The sequence below is a fragment of the Mandrillus leucophaeus genome, unplaced genomic scaffold, assembly GCF_000951045.1.
Source record: "Mandrillus leucophaeus isolate KB7577 unplaced genomic scaffold, Mleu.le_1.0 Scaffold1147, whole genome shotgun sequence".
Taxonomy (NCBI): domain Eukaryota; kingdom Metazoa; phylum Chordata; class Mammalia; order Primates; family Cercopithecidae; genus Mandrillus; species Mandrillus leucophaeus.
In genome coordinates, this window is record NW_012099732.1 from 215920 (window position 1) to 235012 (window position 19093).

At 35.5% G+C, this 19093-nt stretch overlaps 1 protein-coding gene across 1 annotated transcript in view; it reads right to left on the reverse strand.

Moving 5' to 3' along the window:
• Positions 1-19093, reverse strand: part of ITGA2 (integrin, alpha 2 (CD49B, alpha 2 subunit of VLA-2 receptor)) — a 104263-nt gene that overhangs the window by 18269 nt on the left and 66901 nt on the right. Inside the window, exons 10-22 of the mRNA XM_011997673.1 lie at positions 17151-17227; positions 15239-15377; positions 14207-14352; positions 12321-12464; positions 10138-10341; positions 9244-9380; positions 7979-8118; positions 4978-5129; positions 3154-3264; positions 2505-2587; positions 1942-2083; positions 719-811; positions 59-135 (exon numbers count right to left, since the gene is read on the reverse strand). Coding sequence (XP_011853063.1) covers positions 59-135; positions 719-811; positions 1942-2083; positions 2505-2587; positions 3154-3264; positions 4978-5129; positions 7979-8118; positions 9244-9380; positions 10138-10341; positions 12321-12464; positions 14207-14352; positions 15239-15377; positions 17151-17227 — 1645 coding nt within the window. The remainder of the gene's footprint in view (positions 1-58; positions 136-718; positions 812-1941; positions 2084-2504; positions 2588-3153; positions 3265-4977; positions 5130-7978; positions 8119-9243; positions 9381-10137; positions 10342-12320; positions 12465-14206; positions 14353-15238; positions 15378-17150; positions 17228-19093) is intronic.

Below are 19093 nucleotides of genomic sequence, written 5' to 3' on the forward strand. Positions count from 1 at the left end.
AAAAAAAGAGAAATATAAAGCTATCCATCATTCCATTGATGACTTCATTATGTTTTACCTTAAGGCTTGGAAACTGAGAGATGCCTGATTCTGAAGGTTTTGAAGATTGAAGTCAAAGTTAATAGTAAAGGTCACCTAAAGACAAAATTAAAATTTCTCAGTCTATGATGCTTCATACTCAGGGGTCAATGTGAAAAAAAAAATGCTTCCCATAAAAGTAAACTCACTCAAATTTGATTCTGAATTTTATATACCTTAAGTTTTCCAATTCATAGAATATCTTTATTTGTCCACCTTGTTTCACTATGCTTCACATTAGAATTAGAGAAGCTTGACTTCCAAGTGACACATGTAAGTTATCCAGGTGCATATACCTGTCTGAATTTAGAAGCTATGAGCTGATGTGAAACTTGTTAACAGGGGTTAATAAATGATCTCCATGACTCTGTGTATAGTGCTTTGACCAATGTTGCTCGACATATTTAGACAAAAAGAACCTTCCATATTGTGTGTACCTTTTGGAATGAATTGCATGGAGAAAATCCCATTTTTATTAATAATTTAAAGAAAACATTCAGATATTGAAAACTTCCCCTAAGTATGCAGCCAGTTATTTTGTGATGCCTATCAAATTATGATAGCAGGATGTTATGTTGGTAAATCAGCATATGTGCTGAGGAGGGCTTGTATGGACTGGAGGATGAAATGCAAGCTGTACCTGTTGTTCTCTCTTTAAAGCAGGGTAGCCTACATCACAGGCAACAGACTTCTGAGATGCAGCCACCTGGCATGTTACTTCTGTCCCATCAACCTGAACAAGACCAAGGAAACAACAATGATGAATTGGCATATAATATTTGGCTGTGTATGCACACACCTGGTGAAAGAGGTACAGTGACATTTTAGCAGTAAGGTTGGTTCATACTGAAATAATTTATTATCCCTCAAGACTTGAAATTTTATATTGCCCAGGTGGCTAATATACTATTTTTACTGCTAGCCCTAAAGATACCTAGGACATCCAACAAACCAAAGAAAAGATTAAATACTGTATTTTTTTCCTCAGAAAAAAGATAGTTTTTAGATTTCAGATGCACAAATAGCTTTAATTCAGTATTTTAAAATGCTGGCTTTAGGAATATGTTTTTCTCAATTTATCTGAAGCATTTTCAAGAGAAGAAAATAAAATCATATATTGGTGTTTGTATTTTAAATAATTTGAAGGGTTTTTTTCGTTGTTGTTGTTTTGTTTTGTTTTGTTTTGTTTTCTTCAGGTTTTTTTCCCCCCTTTAAAAGAAGTAGTTGCCACTTGGCACAGGATGTTTAAACAGCAAGGTCAGATTAGGTTTAGAACTCTAAGCCTATTAAGATCACATTAACTTTAAATTAAATGAAATCACTATTTAATCCTTTAATCAAGTAGTTCATTTGGAAAATCTCAGCTTTTCATTCTCCCCCTTTTTTCTTCATCATTTGGTGGTAGGGGAGGGACCAGGGAGCACTCACGGTCAAGTGTGTTCCTGGTATAACGATCAAGTCAATGTGATTAGCTGGCTTTGCTGATGTGCATCATCTTGGCAGCAGCAGCAACCGTAGTTGCAAAGCTCAGGCTGAGCTTTGGGACTCAGATGTCTCAGAGCAAGTGCACCGCATCTGTGCAGAATGCAGCAGCCTCATCACACTGATGGCTCAAGAAGAGTTATGGGAGTGTCTGGCTACTGCTGCCAAGTCTCAGGATAAGGGAAAAACTGACCCGAGTTGTCAAGCAGAATCTAGATATAGAGCCAGACTATGTTCTCATGCGATTTAACTAGTCGGAAGCCACAAAGTTCAGACTGATCATGCTGAGGGTTAGGGTGCTTCTTTAAACAACTCAGAGGACATAGAGTGATCGATAAGTAGGAAGCATGGTAGAAGTAAGCGCAGGGTCTCATCACATACCGGCAGGGAGAATGATGCAAAAAACAAGTTTTCTGAAAAATCAACAACAATTCCAGTGTTGTATGCACTTTCCCTTTTGTTTTTCAGTGTTACTGAAAATGTTAACCTTTTGTTTTGGTTGCTGACAGTAAAGGGTTGTTCTCTGTTAAAAGCAAAAAGGAGGGAGGAAGCCATTACTGTTAAATAAAAAGGCCAGTATTTTAAAATTTCACTCATTAAAAAACTAAACTCTTTAGACTTACCTAGAATACTGAGAAAATTGCTTTGTAATAAACTATCTTTGCATTAAAATGATACTGACAACAAATAAGTAAGTGCATTTGGATTTTGTTCTTTGTTGCTATTATATCAGAGGGAATGGAACCATTTAAATACAGATAAGTTTATATTTCTTATTAATTTACTCTTATGTGGATAGTAGACATTGAAATTTAGTTTTTAAAGGTCTTGTTAGTTATGAATGTTTCTTTTGTAGAAAAACTCTATAAACATTCACTTGAATAAAGTAATCTAGTGTGTCTTTTATTTCTACATTTTACAATGAGCTTTAAAGTAAAACTTACTGAGCAGCTGGTATTTGTCGGACATCTAGAACTAGATCAGCAATGCAAAGTCCATCCTCACCACAGTCTTTGTGGAAAGGAATCTACAAAAAAGGAAAAAAAGATTCATACATTTGCTCTTGGGTTGAAAAAGCAAATTACAGAAGAATACATACAGTATTATTCTATTTACATAAAGTATAAAACCAAACAATGTTCTAGGAATATATAAATGTTTAACAAAATAGTAAAGAAAAGCATTAATAAACACAAAATTCAAGATAATCATTTGTGCAGGGGGAGCTAGATGAAAGTGTCTATGGTGGGGACAGCGATACACAGAGCTTCATATGTATTGGTAATATTTTTTGAGTGGTGAGCACAAGGCATTTACTTTATTTTTATTTATTTCTTCAACAAATATGTGTTGAACACATACAATGGGCCAGGCCCAGGTCTAGGGACTGGAAATACAGCAGTGAACAAGAAAAACAAAAATCCTTACTGTCATGGAACTTCAGTGTTAGTGAACTTTATGCAAATGTAATTGTATTTCATTTAGAAAATTAAGAATTTACAGGCTGCATCCTAAGTATCCTTCAGACACTATTGTAGTGACTGTGAAACTTTGTTTGCCAGTCTAAATCCAGGAAGTGTAAGCTGCACTTACACTGAAGACCTTGGTAGTCTCCGAATAGGCTTCAAGGGCAGGGCTAGTGCCAGGGTTTTCCAGACTGATGTCCACACGCAAATCCAAAGAGTTGACAACATCAGAGGGCTCCTAAACATACACACACACAAACATACAGGGAGAGACAGAATCAGTTTATTAGGGCACAGCAGCATTAAAACAAGAAAACGATTACAAATGTGTTTACAATTAAGAGCACAGTCAGCTTTCAATTATGTAGAATATCTTTGTTTTGAATAATCAAGACTCTCACTTCTTTTCTTCCAACCTAATTCTGCTTTTAGCCTCTCTTCTACTAAGAAACCAAAGGAGACTTGGGTCTAGTAAGAATTTGAAGCAGGGATTCTTAGTTAATGAAGCTCATCAGTTCTTGTCAAGAAAGCACTATGTCTATACAAGTGAAACCCTAACATTTGAATTTGCCTTTTACTCAGAAGCGATATCTTGGTATTCTTTAGTCCATTCACAGGCAGGACTTACTCTTTAACTCTTGGGGGCCTCCCAGAAGTCCTCCCAGAAGGACTTACTCCTTCTAGGGGCCTGTCTACCATGACAGCTCTGGGCTATGAGGAGATGTTTCCTTCGCTGGCTGTGGGCTTAGCAAGTAGGATGTACTTTAACTGGCATTGATATCAAATAGAGAAAGAGGATATTTTTTTATTTTTTATTTTTTATTTTTTTTACTTTAAAGAAAAACAGCTTGGCTGTCTCCATTTCCTCACTAGGGATTACGAGTATAATCTGATCCACCACTTAGCACAGGATGAGAGAGAAGGGAAAAAAGATTTTTTCCTTTAAAGAATCTATAAAATTGTTACCTTAACAACAAAGAAGTCCATGTCTTCACAAACAAGAAATCTTCAAACTGAAAAATTAACTAAACAACTCAACTGATTTTAATTCATTTAACCGTCAACTTTATGTTTTTCTAGTGTTTACACTTAGCATTTCTTGAAGTAAGATCTCTCTATTTACATGAGAAATACCATCCATTTACATGAGAAATAATTGTGGTGCTCCTTAGACCTGCATATTCCTTGGGCCTTCAAACCTAGATTTCTGATGGTAAGAACCCGGAATATACATTTCCCAAAAGTTTCCCTGGCAGTTCCTTTGCTCCTTAAATTCTGAGAACCATATTCTAAGAAAGTACTTAAATATCCTTTTTAAAAAAGTGGTTTCCTGAGTAAATTATCCTTTCAAATGCCATTATGTGGTTTCCAAGGTGGAAATATTCACATCATTTATAAAATAAATTTCTGGTTGGAAGTTTTCTCCTGAAAAGCATTTTTCTTACTTGGGAAATTTTCAAAATCCATGTTAAATACAGTAATTATAGCATACAATTAGAACAAATAATTGTTATCTCATAATCTACTACGTTGCATCTATGTTAACTGAAATCTAATAGTAGAAACCACAGTTGGACTTATTTTTCAGTAGCTGAACAATAAATAAAATTTTTCCCTGATAGGAAACTATCAAAAAAAAATTTATTGCCAATGGAAAGTTCTCTCTGTTAAACATTTAAGAAAACACTATATCTATGATTTAAGAATTGTATTTTTAGCCCTTTCATTGCAATTCCGAATGAAATCTGATGCTGCTGACTTATATAATAATAGATTGTGACCATAAGTATTAGCATAAAGTAAATATGCTTCTTATTTATGGAATTACATAAGAAAGGCATTCATTAGAAGGGCAAACATTTTCTAACCCATAAGCTTCTATTTTAGACTTTTACCACTCATTTGTCTTTAAGAAGAAATAAAATGAAAAGGGTTGGTCCTGAGGCCTCACCTGTATATAAATGATGTGCTCGGGGCAACTCTGTGCTTGATTTACTACCATATTCTTCTGCAGGCACCTTTCATTGTTTTCTTTAAATAACCCCCTGGAGGTTACTCTGGATGAAAATCCATCTGCATCAAGTGTGATGTTATATACAATGGCTATGATAAAAAATCATAAAGAAATGTTATTTCAAATCAACTTATAGGAAAAAGCGTCTCTGCTTTATTGTGTCTTCTTGGACAAAGTATCCTACATCAAGAAAATATGGAAATAGTCTTCGTATTGGTGGCTTGTGAACCATAGCTAGCACCACATACCATTTGTCATTCTAGCTCTGATGTGACGTAGGTGACTGTGCATACAAAGAAATGTGATTCAGAGAAATGTGGCTGGGAGCAGTGGAAAGAAAACTAGACTTGCCGCCAGGAAACCTACTGTGATGAATCTGGGCAAATTGCTCACTCCCACAAGCACGGGCTTCATTACTCATAACGCGGAGACACAGAATGGAAAGGAACAGTTGCTGAGCACCAGTGATCGGACACATTCTCATATATGCCATACAAGTTTTACAATGAATCTGGAAAGTGAATTTATTATCTTATTTTTCAAATAATGAACTAGAATAAGTGATGTAAAATAATTCACCTAAGTTCACGCAGCTAGTCAGAAGTAAAAGTTGGGAATTTTTGAAATGAGAGCTCATGGTCTTTCTGCTTCTATCCAGTTGTAAGAATTAATTGTTATTGTGAAGATTAACAGAGATACTCTAAGGGAACATGGACAGTGCCTGGCCTATTCTAGATGCTCACATAGGGAAATGCATGCAACACTGCAGCAATAAAGTCTCAATCAGGCAGACTTGGTTTGAATCCTAATTCTGCTGTTTATGAGCTCTGTGACTTGGGGCAATTTACTTACCCTCTTTGAACCTCTGTTTCCTAATACCAACCCATGAAAAAAAATTATGTGATAATAACTGATGTCAGTAGCCAATGTCTAAGCTATCAGAATTATTACCTTCAACTAAAGTCCACTGGCCATATGTCCAAAACTGAGCGAGAACATCTGGTGCCATTCACAGCATCAGCTGCCTTACTGCCTTATTTGGGGTTATTCTATCTTACTTTATTATTTTCAATATTTTAAAGGTTGTATATACTTCCCAAAGTATGAATTCTACATGTTACCTTGAAAAAAATCTATCATATATGTTGTACAATTTTTCTTGCTCCAATGACTTAACAATGCCAACAAAGATAGATAAAATATTAAAGAATTAAATAAACTAAAAATAAGTTGTGAAGATGATGTAAAGGAAAAACAATGACAGGGAGGTGAGTGCAGTTAGGACAAAGTTAGTTCACGTTATAATGCTTTTCCTTTTCTTTTTTCAAGCAGCTTCGTAAAAATGATACATAGCTTCGTAGGCTATGTTATTAATCTTAAACTGGAGTGTGCACCTGATGCAATAAATGATAGAAACCATATGCTTTATAAATTCACTTTCCACAGTTGTGAAGATGGGATTCATGTCTTACATACTATTATTGCCAAGCAATGAAGTGACAAATGAGCTCACAATCATTTCACTTGGCTTATCAGTGTGGACCTGAAGGCATCAGGAAAAAAGATTTACAGTGAAAGACGCCCAATAGTAAGAAAGGCCAGAAACCCTCGGCAGGCTATGGATGGGAAGGAAATTCTCTGAAAGTAGAATTTTTGAGTGTGCATCTCCATAAGGGTTGAAGTATAGTCAAAAAGGGAAGATAACGTGAGACACATCTTTGCTTCAGGGCCAGAAGAGCTGACCAGCCTGCTGTTTCTGCCAACTAATATATTTCCCAAGTTAATCTATTAGGCAGACTAGCCACAATGTTTATACAGCAACGGTTTTTGACTTAACTATCATGTGTGCTCAGTTATATGTGCTACAAGGCAGGTCAAGTGAGATACGCTACTCAAAATTAGGTCAATCTTTGAACACCTGCAGGGAAAACTTCCAAATGGATACAAAAAGTAGGAAAATATGGAAAGCACGTTGAGATTTGAATCTAATTTTGTTTGTGTTCTCATCTTATTTGTATCTTGGTATGAATAATGGCAAATAAACTGCTTCTGTATTTTCAGTTTTAAGGTAATGTATTTGTCACTTAACTGAATTCCTATAGGAGCTACAGGTTCTGAAGTTTAAAGCCAAATTCTGATGGAAGGGGAATGGGGACCCATGAAGCAGCGGTTCATGAAAGAAGGTAGTTTTGAATCAAGTGTTAAATTGCAAGTTATGTATTGAGCATGGTGAGATAACTGGGGCAGGAGAGATGAAGGTGAGATAATGTGCTTAGAAAAGCTTCGAAGAGGAGGCAGGACCTTTGCCAGGCCTTGAAAGACAGCTTGGCCAGCCCAAGAGAAAAGACAATAATTCCTGCTGACACTTGCCCACAATGATTTCCTCACCCTTCCCCATCTGATGAGACATAATTCAGACTTTTATTCATTTCTCTGTATTATTTAGAACATTTAAAACACTGGGAAAAGTTATACATTGCTTTTCATGTTTTCTTTCATTATTTCATTTTTATTAATTGCTCAAGAACAGGAAAAATACTTGATACTTTTACTGAACCTGTCCTATATAGATCATGGCATAACCAACATGATATAGTCATCTGAGTGACAGTTCAGCATAATCTGTGTATGCTCAAGGTTTTAAGTAAGGGAAGTGGAGGTAAGAGAAACTCAAAGGATGGAAACAGGAGGGCCCTTGGTTATGTCATAGAGATTACAACTTTCTGCAGTAGAACCTTCTAGAGATGTGGAAGGAAGATCTAAACTAACCTTCCATGACTAATGAACCATTATCAGGCATCTCCAGTGTATGGAAACTTAAGTGTCTGTAACCAAAGACCCTTATTTCTCTTGGCCTACAAACCAAAATATGTTATATTCAGGACTAAAACTCTGTAAACCAACCAATTTCTATATAGATTATTTCAGATCTACGCACCCACTTGATTGTTTTGCTTAGTAGGTCTGAACTTTGCACTGAAGCAGAGTTTGAGAATTATCTGAGCATTCTTATTGACCAAAGTGATTTTTTCTGGTGTGAATGAAGCTTCTATAGCTATATCAGCAATACTTTGTGACCTAAAAGACATAAAGAGGAACAGATGGATGGATGTTATTACTGAGCACACGTATTATATCCTTTATCAAAGAGGACCCAGTACCAGCATTACTGAATTTTTCTCTCTAAAGCACGTTAGCAGTAGTTTATATTTGAAGGCTCTAAGATGGCAGACAGACATAATTTTTTTTTTTAATTTGTGACTGCATCACTGACATAATCCACATTTAACATATTATTTATTTATTTATTATACTTTAAGTTCTGGGATACATGTAGGTACTCTTGATAACGCTACTCTGAAATGATTTTAACTGATTTGTTCAGTAAATATATTTTCTTGTTTTTTAATGTCTTAAATATTATTCTTGAGTTTTATTTTTTCCACATAAAAGCTTCATTCTGCAATAGAAATAATGCACTTCATTCTTTAAAAGCACAAGTGAGATTTGTAAATAGTATCATTAAACTCAGAAATAAAAAACAATCAATGAATATTATTCTATTGTTCAAATATTTGGACTTTAAAGCACATTTTTTGACAGAGACAAATGAATGGAGATTCTTGATTGAATAATCAACTTCTTTCTGATTCTATTCCCTTGCCAGTCCAATATATTTATTTTTGACCTTGAATCACATGACCTTCATATTGTTCCACCTGAATCTTCAATTCCTATGGAAGTCAATGAGAGGTCAGCTAAACCTAAATAATGGCTTATTGTTTATGACTAATAATTTTAAAATATACCTTTTAGTCACATAGAAGTTACACTTTACTTGTGCTGTCTGAATTTTCAGTATTCTAAATGCACTCTCATGAGGCTTCCCTTCTGTATGCTGAGATAAGGCTATTTATTGGAAGATAACATTCAGAAATAGCCTGGACACCATTTCCAGAAATTTATGTTTTCTATGCACTGTTTTTACTCACCATATGAGGAGAGAAATGTATTTCTAATGGTGAGCAAATATATCTATTTTTCGCACTTGGAAAAACACATTTATTCCTTTGGGCAAACTATGATACATCAATTTCCTATAGTCTTATAGAATGCATATGGCATTTCTATAATATCAGTACAGACATGTTCTGCTTTCTTAGCGGGTAATTTGTAGTTTGTGTCTGGCTCTTCCTGACTCACCAGAGTTGAACCACTTGTCCAAAGGCACCAATGGACACATCAGTGATGGAATCCCCATTTAAATCTCCATAGCCATCCAAGGACCTCCCAAAGTACTGGAGATGGCTCCTAAAGGCTCCATCAGATCCCAAGATTTTCTAAAAGAGCAAGTTTGACACGAAATTATAGTACACAACAGCTGAACCAGAAAATGGCAGCCTCTGCATTTCATTATTATATTTTCTATGTAGTCATTTTCCAGATTGTAAACACAATCTGGAATAAACATTTGTTTATTTGAATAAACATTCTCCACAAATTCTAAAGACTAGTTTTTTAGTCACGTCTTATTATCTGATCTCTGTATCACTCTTACAGCCACATTTTCATCAAGGGGACAGCATACATCTTTAATAAAAATCATAAACCAGTGAAAAGATCAGTGGGCTGGGAGCAAATTAAGGCAAGTTCAAGTACAGGGTTCCGTTCCTAGTTCGTTTCCCTCAGGTCCTACTTCAAAATTGACTGCTCAGTGAGGCCTCATTAGTCACCCCTTCAACCACCTCATACTCCTATTTCTGAAATTTTATTTCCTATTTTAATTTCATTTGCTTTTTAAAAATTTCCTTTATTAGTATCTGGAACGCTTGGTCTTATCTACTTCTCTTTTTTTCATTTGTCTCCTCCAATATAATATAAGGCACACAAAGATCAGAATTGTGTCTGTCCTGTTCTTATAGCATCCCCAGAGTCTAGAACAGTGCTTGGCACATAGTGGAGGCTCATTTAACATTTGTTGAGTGAAATAATGAAGTTAGAAAATAAGAGGGATGGATTGCATGGTTTACATGACGCTTTCTACGTCTAATATGGTAAGACCTACAAATACATACGTCTCGGCAGCTCCTGGATTACCTGGGAATACTTCGTGCGGACAGTGCCCTGATGACCATTATAAATGTATACAGCTCCAGAATTCTGATTTTCTAGTGGCGAACCAACAATCACATCATTAAAGCCATCCATGTTGATGTCTGAAAGAGCTGCAATTGCTGAACCAAATCGAGCATTTTCAATGCCCTCGGGGCCTTCAAGAAATTGGTGCTGACTCAAAATGCCCTTGCAAAGGGGGAACAAAAGGATGATTAAAGCAAACCTTACAACTTGTATAATTAAAATTCAGAGCAGCTGGGTGTGGTGACGCATGCCTGTAATCCCAAAGATTCCAGAGGCTGAGGCAGAAGGACTGCTTGAAGTCAGGTATTTGAGACCTGCTTAAGCAATAGTGAGACCCTGTCTCTACAAAACATTTTTGTAAAAAGTTAGCCAGGAGTGGTGGCACACACCTGTAGTCCTAGCTCTCAGGAGGCTGAAGTGGGAGGATCGGTTGAGCCCAGGAATTAGAGGCTGCAGTGAGCTATGATCATACCACTGCACTTCAGCCTGGGTGACAGAGCAAGACCCCATCCATTTAAAAAAGTGAAAAACATATGATAAAAAAGAAAATAAATTTCAGAGCAATCGATGACCAAACTAATTTTTTAATGTTAAAAATGGATAGAATTTTAAACCTGAACTATTTATGATCAGAATTATAAATAAGAATTTCAGGTCATAAATATCTGCTCCTAAACCAAGGTGAAAGGAGACAATTCTCTTTCCTGTAGCTGAACAGCATCAATTTCTTGGTCTCATTTTCCTCTCAATAATACGATCTTCACCTATTTCCAACCTTTTGATTTAAAATTTTTCTGGTGAAAACTACTAATATCTTGATTGAAATTAAAGCAGACACAGAACAAAATAAAACACAATATCTTAATTTAGGCTTTCAGTAAAAATGACCAAATAGTGACATAATTATAATGGTACAGGAAGTAGAAAATGAGATTAATATCTCCATTATTAAAAACACTAAATAATTCTGTGTGAAGGAAAAGACATTTCCTTGTAAAACACAATTTTTTTTCTTAGATTTCATAATAAAGTATGGAAATATTTCATGACTTCACAAGAAAGCAATGTTTCTCAACCATGAAACTGGGTCAGTGTTGATTCTTTCTCCTCTATTATAATCTTACAAAAATTGTTACTGAGTTTGACACGGTATTAAAAGATCTTTTCATTTTCAACAATTAATGACAATTCAGTATATCTCACAAGTAAGAAATATTTAAAGAATGGGGGATTTGTCAGTTTTTCAAACAAGTAAATAGGTCCAGCCTTTGTGGATACTCAATTATACATTCTTTATATGTATAAATGCTTTAGAATTGTTTTAATTAATTACATCTGTTAAGAGGTTAATTTTTACATAAATATCAATACATCAGGTACGACAAAATATCACAACACTTAACCGTAATATTTACTACTTTAACATCAGCTTCTCTTTCCCATCCTTTCCCTTCTGTTGTCATATAATTTTCTGTGTCAATCTGTGTCTTTAATTTGGTTTTCTTTTTTTATTTCAAGGAGTTAACTATATTTATATACATGGATTTAGAGAGTTCAGTCTACAAATTGGAAATATTATGCTTTTCCATGTTCACGTATGGTTTTTTTTGTGGAAGGACTTGAAACTTCAAGAGCTGGACACATGCCGAAATGTTACACTAAGCAATGACACTTCCTGACAAACTAATGTAGAAAGCATCTGGGATCACATGGAATTTACAATATGCCTGGTGCAACTTGTGTTTTTCACTGTCAACTGATAACAAGATAGCATTGCCCTGTTATTTCTGTCTTTATAGAAAAAATTACACGTGATACTAGAGAAATACACAAATGTTTGTGTATATGCATATTTCAATAAATAATGTACACTTAGAATGGCTTTGTTTGCATGAGACTATATATTCAAAGACCTCTCATGGAAAATGGCAGTACACTATACATTCAACTCTAGTTTTTCCCATTAATGTAATTTTTAAAATCTTAACTTAATGGGGACATCCTCAAAAATGATGAAATGTAAACCATACTATCTGTGCAAATTATCATGCAATAATAATAAATTTTCTTTCCAAATGCAGGTTAAATTGTCAATACTAAAGCAAATTAAGCTGTTAGTTTAACGATTTTTTTTTTTTTACCTTTTTGATAGTAAACAGGTAGACTCTTCCTTCCTCTTTCTTTAGGTCATTCATGTACATTGGTGCACCTACCAAGAGCACATCTGTAATGGTGTCTTTATCCACATCAACTGAACATAGCACGCTACCGAAATAGGAGCCAATCTGGAGCAATAAAACATGTTAACCTTAGAATTCCTAGGATTCACATACTTCTAATATTACACTGAACATTTACTTGCTCATTCAATACACAAAAATTGAGTGTTTACTATTTGCAAAGTGCTAGGAATATGAAGACAGACAGCATAGTCCCTTCCCGCAGGTTCTAATACCATCTAACACCTGGTTCTTAAATCTTAGTGTGCACAAGTATCTCCAAGAAAATGCCTTTGAAATACAGATCCCTGAGACCCATTTCTAGAGATTCTGATGTAATGTCTAGGATGTGATCCAGAACACAGCAATTTAAATTAGCATTCCAGGTGTTTCTGACACCAGGGGGTCAAAGGCATACTTATAAGGCAAACCTTTCGTAGGTATGTGAGGTCTGTCATAGTGAAAGGCAGGAGAGGTAGAGGCAGGGAGAATAAATAATTAAGCTTCTATGGTAAAATAAATTGTAATAGAGGAAAGTTCCAAATGCTGAGTGATCAGAGAGCAGGAGAGTCAGGAAGGCTTAGAAAGTTAAAATATCATTTGAATTGCAAAGTAAGAAGGACATGGAGTTTTCTAGGTGGAGGGAAGTGGTGAAGCACATATGATGATGTAAGTGTACAAGGCATGATATGAGACAGGTAAGCAGTTGCTGGATAGATTGGGACAGGAGGACTAGGTGGAGATAAATTAAAATAAGAAAAGCTGAGACTTTGAACATTCACCTCATTCAACAGCATTCAATGCATGCCTATGTGAACACTTTTTAAGGATTTAGAAATGACTAAGAAATGATTCCTTTCATAATACTATCACTGTTATTTTCTAAATTAAAAAGGAACTTCTTTAAAATATCAAAAGAGAGAGAAAAGTATGTGCTAATTTATGGTTACATAAAGTATGCTAATTTATGGTCATGGAAGTCAAGAGCTCAGGTCTTCTTACTCCTAGAAAATCCATAGCAATAGCAGGATCACACAATCTAAGAGAAGAGAAATCTTTGTAAGTTTCTCCAGCTCAAAGAAGGAAACCACTTTTTGTTGGCTGTCAGGGATTAGCGATGCTCATTTTAAATGTGTGTCAAGCCCCTGGGTCAAAACTGTTTAGTAAGGAAACAGGAAGCAATCAGCTGACCTTTGCCCTAACAACAGACCTTTGCTGTAGTGGGCCATAACTGGGATTCATCATAGGGTCTGACTACCAAACTGTCACCCATCAGTTGAAAGTGGCAGAGAAGATAATTGTTTTACTTTTAGAATCTTCGAAACTAAAAGGACATTTTGACAGGTCCAGATGCAGAAGTTCAGTCTTTATAATGTTATTTTGCTCCCTTCTTCTGATTATTTCCTCTCCAAATCCTTGTTTCTGGTGTGTGCTTACCTACAAAGCAGTGGTTAGGTGCCTGCCATCACAACTAAATAATGTCCATGCATTATTAATCCAGGGAGTCAAAAACATGAAGGGGATGTAATCAAACAGGACAACCTCTGAGTCCAGAAAGGACTGAGTTTTAATGACGGCTCAATCCATGGACACTGTGTGACCTTAGAAAGCTAGCTAAATTCCCAGTCAGTTGTCAAAAGGGAGGGCTGTCTTCTTGGTATTGTTGTGACGATTTAAGGAATACACTAATAAACTCAGATTACAGAGTAAGCACTCAGGTCATGTTGGTTTCCACTTCTGCTCACCCGACTCCCCACCTGCCCAGTTGCCCATAAAATTAATTTCACCTGCTAAACAGTGAGATTTACCTGGTCACCTCGGTGAGCCTGAATAACTGTGACATTGCCATTCTCATTCACACTGTACAGCACTATCTGGCCGGTATAATTTGCCCGAGGAGCACCAGCAACAAAGTGGGTGCTTTCTCCAGTAGAAATTGCAGCCACAGAGTAACCTAAAACGTAAGGAGCATCAGAGTGATTACCATTGAATATCTGAGCAAAACAAGGTTAAAATAAGTTAGTAAAGGTGACCAGAGATCCTTTTGTGTTAGATGTGATGCAAAGTTTCTAGCGTTCCTGAATACATCACTGAGGACATGTCTTCCTTTTTCTAAGATGAATTACTCCTGTCCTTTACCCGAAGCACTTCCCTGTGTAGATGGGACTTCTACCTATAAAACTGCCTCAGATTCCAGGCTGTTCTCATTGGCCACCTGTGAACGTGGCATTCAACAAATATTTCTGGAACGAATGAATAAATGTATTTAAAAGGTAGTGTTGCACAATAGAAAGAACACAGGTCTTGGAAACAGTCCGAGGTTTGAATTCTGGATTTGCCACTTACTAGGTTGTTGAACTTTAGACAAGTTAATCTTGCTATCTCTCAAAGGCAAAACATCCCTGAAAGACTGGTTGGAAAGATTTAAATGTTTATGTAGACAGACTAGCCAGCTCAGGAACTGTCCCATAGTAAGTCTGCAAAATCAGTGGCTGCTTATTATAAGAACAAGAAGACTAAGAGCTCTAAAACAATATAAGACTATCACTTACTATATTTACTTTTGGGAACTATTTCCATTTTGGAGGAACACAATCATGTTCCAGGAATTACAACCACTTGACCAGTCAGAAAAAACTAGTGAGTATAATACAATACTCCAATAAGTAGTTATGCCTTTAGGCCTGACTGGCAGAGACAACATATATATGTGTAATAAATATGACAATTAGATGACAGACAGTCCAAGGGTTTTGCTGAACTCACTCTGAGATTCAACAAAGAGCTGGTTTAAAGCAAGGGAACTTAAGTTTGCTGAGCCAATTATTACTATGCCTTACCTAAATATGAACTGTGATTTCTGTCCTGCAGAATTTGGTCAAAGGCCTGTTTAGGAAAGATCAAATGGCCATGAGATGTCTTCTGGACAATGGTCCCACTCCAGCCAAAAGCTCCCACTGCACCCAGCATCAGAATATCCTAAAATAATTTAAAAATGAAGATCATTAAAACAAACCACCTTTAAAGCATAAGAATGCAGGGGAGGCAAAACATTGAAATAAATTGTTTAGATTTATTTAAAATGTTGAAATATATATGAACATTTGTTGATATATCTCTTAATTGTCTTAATATATTTGTGCTAGAGAACAAGCCTTCCCATTGGCTGTGTTATTTTGAACTTTATTTAGTATGACATGTTATACAGACAAACCTTTGTAATAACCTATAGTATAGGACAGGTACATAGCCATCTTCAAACGTCCCGTTCAAAGGCGTATATTTGCCAATGGTAAACCCTTATGACCTTTAGAAGGGAGTCAGAAGTGGGCCTCTCACTCCACATATTTATAAGGAAAGCTCACAGCCAGATATGAGACATGCTTGAGAAACAGGAAGTACTAACACAGGAGAAACGGAGATGCTGCTGCTATCCCAGACACATCTTGGGAGGCCCTCTTCCGACTTGCTCTATTTTCAGCTTTCTTCCTCTCTCTTCCTGACCCCTTCTCAAATGTTCCTGTATATTCACATATTCCATCTATTTGATAATATCACAGCTACAAGCACCTATAGCTGTGATATTCAATCTATTGGAAGGAAAATAACAATTTGTCAGCCCTGTGGGGAGGGCAAAGGAGGAAGCCTACTCTGATTTGACTCGAAACCCAATCTAAACAGTCAAAGCTACAAATCATCACAGAAGGCAGATTTGGTGAGGATGAGATACACTATTTTTAATTTTTTATTCTTCTATCTTAGAACATACCAAAGATATGATGTTGGACTAAAAAATACAAGCCATGAAAAATAGCAAGTAAGAAAAAGATGTGTTCTACTTTGAAGATAAGAGACCATGAAGTTATGTGAATGACTGTAGTATTGAGGGATTCTGGATTTGGGGTGCATGAAAGCATTTTAGGGTATGTACAAAAACCTCATGGGATTGTGTGCAAAATTCTCCGTGCATAGATTCATTTATATTTTTTTCTAAGGGAAAGATCCATAACTTCTATGAGTATATCTAAGGATTGATGATCAAGAAAAAGTCAGCTCCTTTGATTCTAGACAGAAAACAAGCCGTTCTTGGTCCTCTGACCTGCCGATCAAATCCTCTGACTTCCTATTGTCCCTTAAATATTTCCCAGGATCTCTTTCTCTTTTTCTTTTTTCCTTCCTTTCACTATCTCTCTCATCTCCTGACTCAAATTAGAATCAGGGGCCCAGGAGGTGGATGTTTGTGAGAGATAGAAATGAACTTCCCTGAGCTGAAAAGAGTGTTGTACTCCAATCCCATGTCACATTTTTCCTACCTCCTTATTTTTTCAACTCTTTTCTGTCTGGTCTTAGAAAAAGATACTATGACAACTCAGAATTTGACCATGACAGTGATGACAACAGTGAATGTTTTTAACAAACATTTCCAGTTGTTAAAAATTGATTCAAAGACAATTCCTGCAGGAATAATACCTTAAGTTAATATACTGTCTGTGCCCTGGAGTACTCAAAGACTTTTTTGTATACTATCAGCTTTCCCCTATATAAGATCCCTAGGAAACAGGGAAGGGAAGATATTGTTAACCTTCACATTTTAGAGGTAAATCAGCAGCACAAAGAAACTAAATGACTGTGACTAGGAATCAGAAGGGCTGATCCCTAGATGGCTGTCTTCCCACTTAATGTATAAGGTTACTGTGTCTGGTAGTGTTATGCCAAATGACAACATGGCTTGAAGCTATCTGATATACACACATTTTGAGGAGAGTAATCTGCACTGAATCCCACTTGTGACATTTCCATCTGAAAGTTGTCTCCTCCTTGAACAGTACCTGGAACATTCAATTTAAAAAATTTTATTACTGTCAGTAATTTTAAATCAAGTTTTCAAACACATGCAGACATGTATGTATATACACGCCTACAAACACAAACACACACTGTTCCAACACTCACCCCAAAATACAGAGCTTGTGTATTCTGGGAAGAAGAAATTACTAAGAAAGTGTTCTAGCAGGTTATAGAAATAACAATATTTCCAAGGTAGTGTTCATAGTTGGCATTAATCTTAACTGAACACTGATGTATTTAGCAGAATATGCATGACGTTCTTGATACCAAAGGACACTCAACAAAGGGTATAAGGTAAGGTGAAAACTGAGATGATAATTTTTTAAAAACTTGATGATTACTAACTAAGAAACTAACTGAAATTTTAGCTTTGAAATATTGGTACTGATAATGTACACATATCTCAGATGCAGGTGGAATAGCTGGGCAATTGATCTGTAGTGAAGACTGCTGGGAGATAATTGAGTTAGCTATTAGGAATCAGAATTCAAGACTGAGTAGGAGTTTTACCAATTGGGAAGTTTGTTCTGGTTCTGTATATGTGCTTGCCTCTGTCACTGACACTGTAAGAGCCAATTGGTACTTATTTTCCATACAGTATGATCAAAATGGTTACATTTCACTAATCTTCACAAAAAGGAAGCTAAACTACTGGACTGACACTTTAACACAGAAAAGAAGACAAACTGTATGGTACAACGTAGTCTTATTTAGAAGATAAAATAATTTACACAGGATGAGTAGAGATAATTTTTAATAAAATAGAATAATGCTCCCCAAAGTCCATAATAGTAGATAATGCTCAAGATCGTTTCTAGCTAGCTTGTAGATTGCAATTATTCTCATTCATTCCATTACAAACAAATACAATTATCGGTGTGGATAGCCCAGTGATTTTGTGTTATCTCAGGGCACATTGGATTTAAATGGTTATTTAAACAACTTTGAAGCACCATGGGATACTGAAGAAGCAATAAAGCTTTTTGAGTAATTCCAGTGGATAATCAAATCAAAATTTGACTATATGAATGAATAATTTATGCAATACCTTTAGACCCAGATTCTAAGGATGTACCTGATACATAGGTTTCCAATAACATATGGTCTTTATTACAAAGAGTTATTTGGGTTAACCATCAAGAACTAGGATTTGGGTCATGTGTGTTTTTTTTCTTTTAACCCGCTGTGAAGTGTGTGCTAGTTCCCCACACAGTGAGCTCCTGAACATGTGATCTTTCTGCACTAACTAGATTTTCCAAGGCCACCTAAGTAAATTATTTTAGGTCCTATAAATAAAGTGTTTCCTCAAAAACTGAACTATTAAAAATATTTGCTGTATTTTTCTAATTTTAAAAATATATATGCTTACTGTAAACATATTCAGGAATTTTAGTACTTACATAACACTGTAAAAAGATAAAACTATTTACGATTCTAATAGATATGAATACATCATCCTCCAAAAGTCATAACAATTTATCATTCTATCAACAGTGTATGAGCCTCTTTGCTTCCTGATAATCTCTCCAAGATTAAACATTATTATTCTGTGTCATCTTTTAGGCAAAACATAATGTTGGTTTAATTTATATTTTTTAATACTTACTGAAAGTATTTAGAAATATACTTTGTAAATTGGGAATCTTTTTTTATGTTTATCAGTCATTTATATTTTATCACTTATAAACTATTCATGTTTTTCATCCATTTTTCTTACTGATTTTAGGAGCTCTTTTTATACAAGGTATACAAGTTAATATTGATAAAGCAAATATGTGATAATAAACAATTATTTAAACATTTTGAAAGAAAATTCTTGAAAGGAGTTTTTTTTTTTTTTTTTTTTT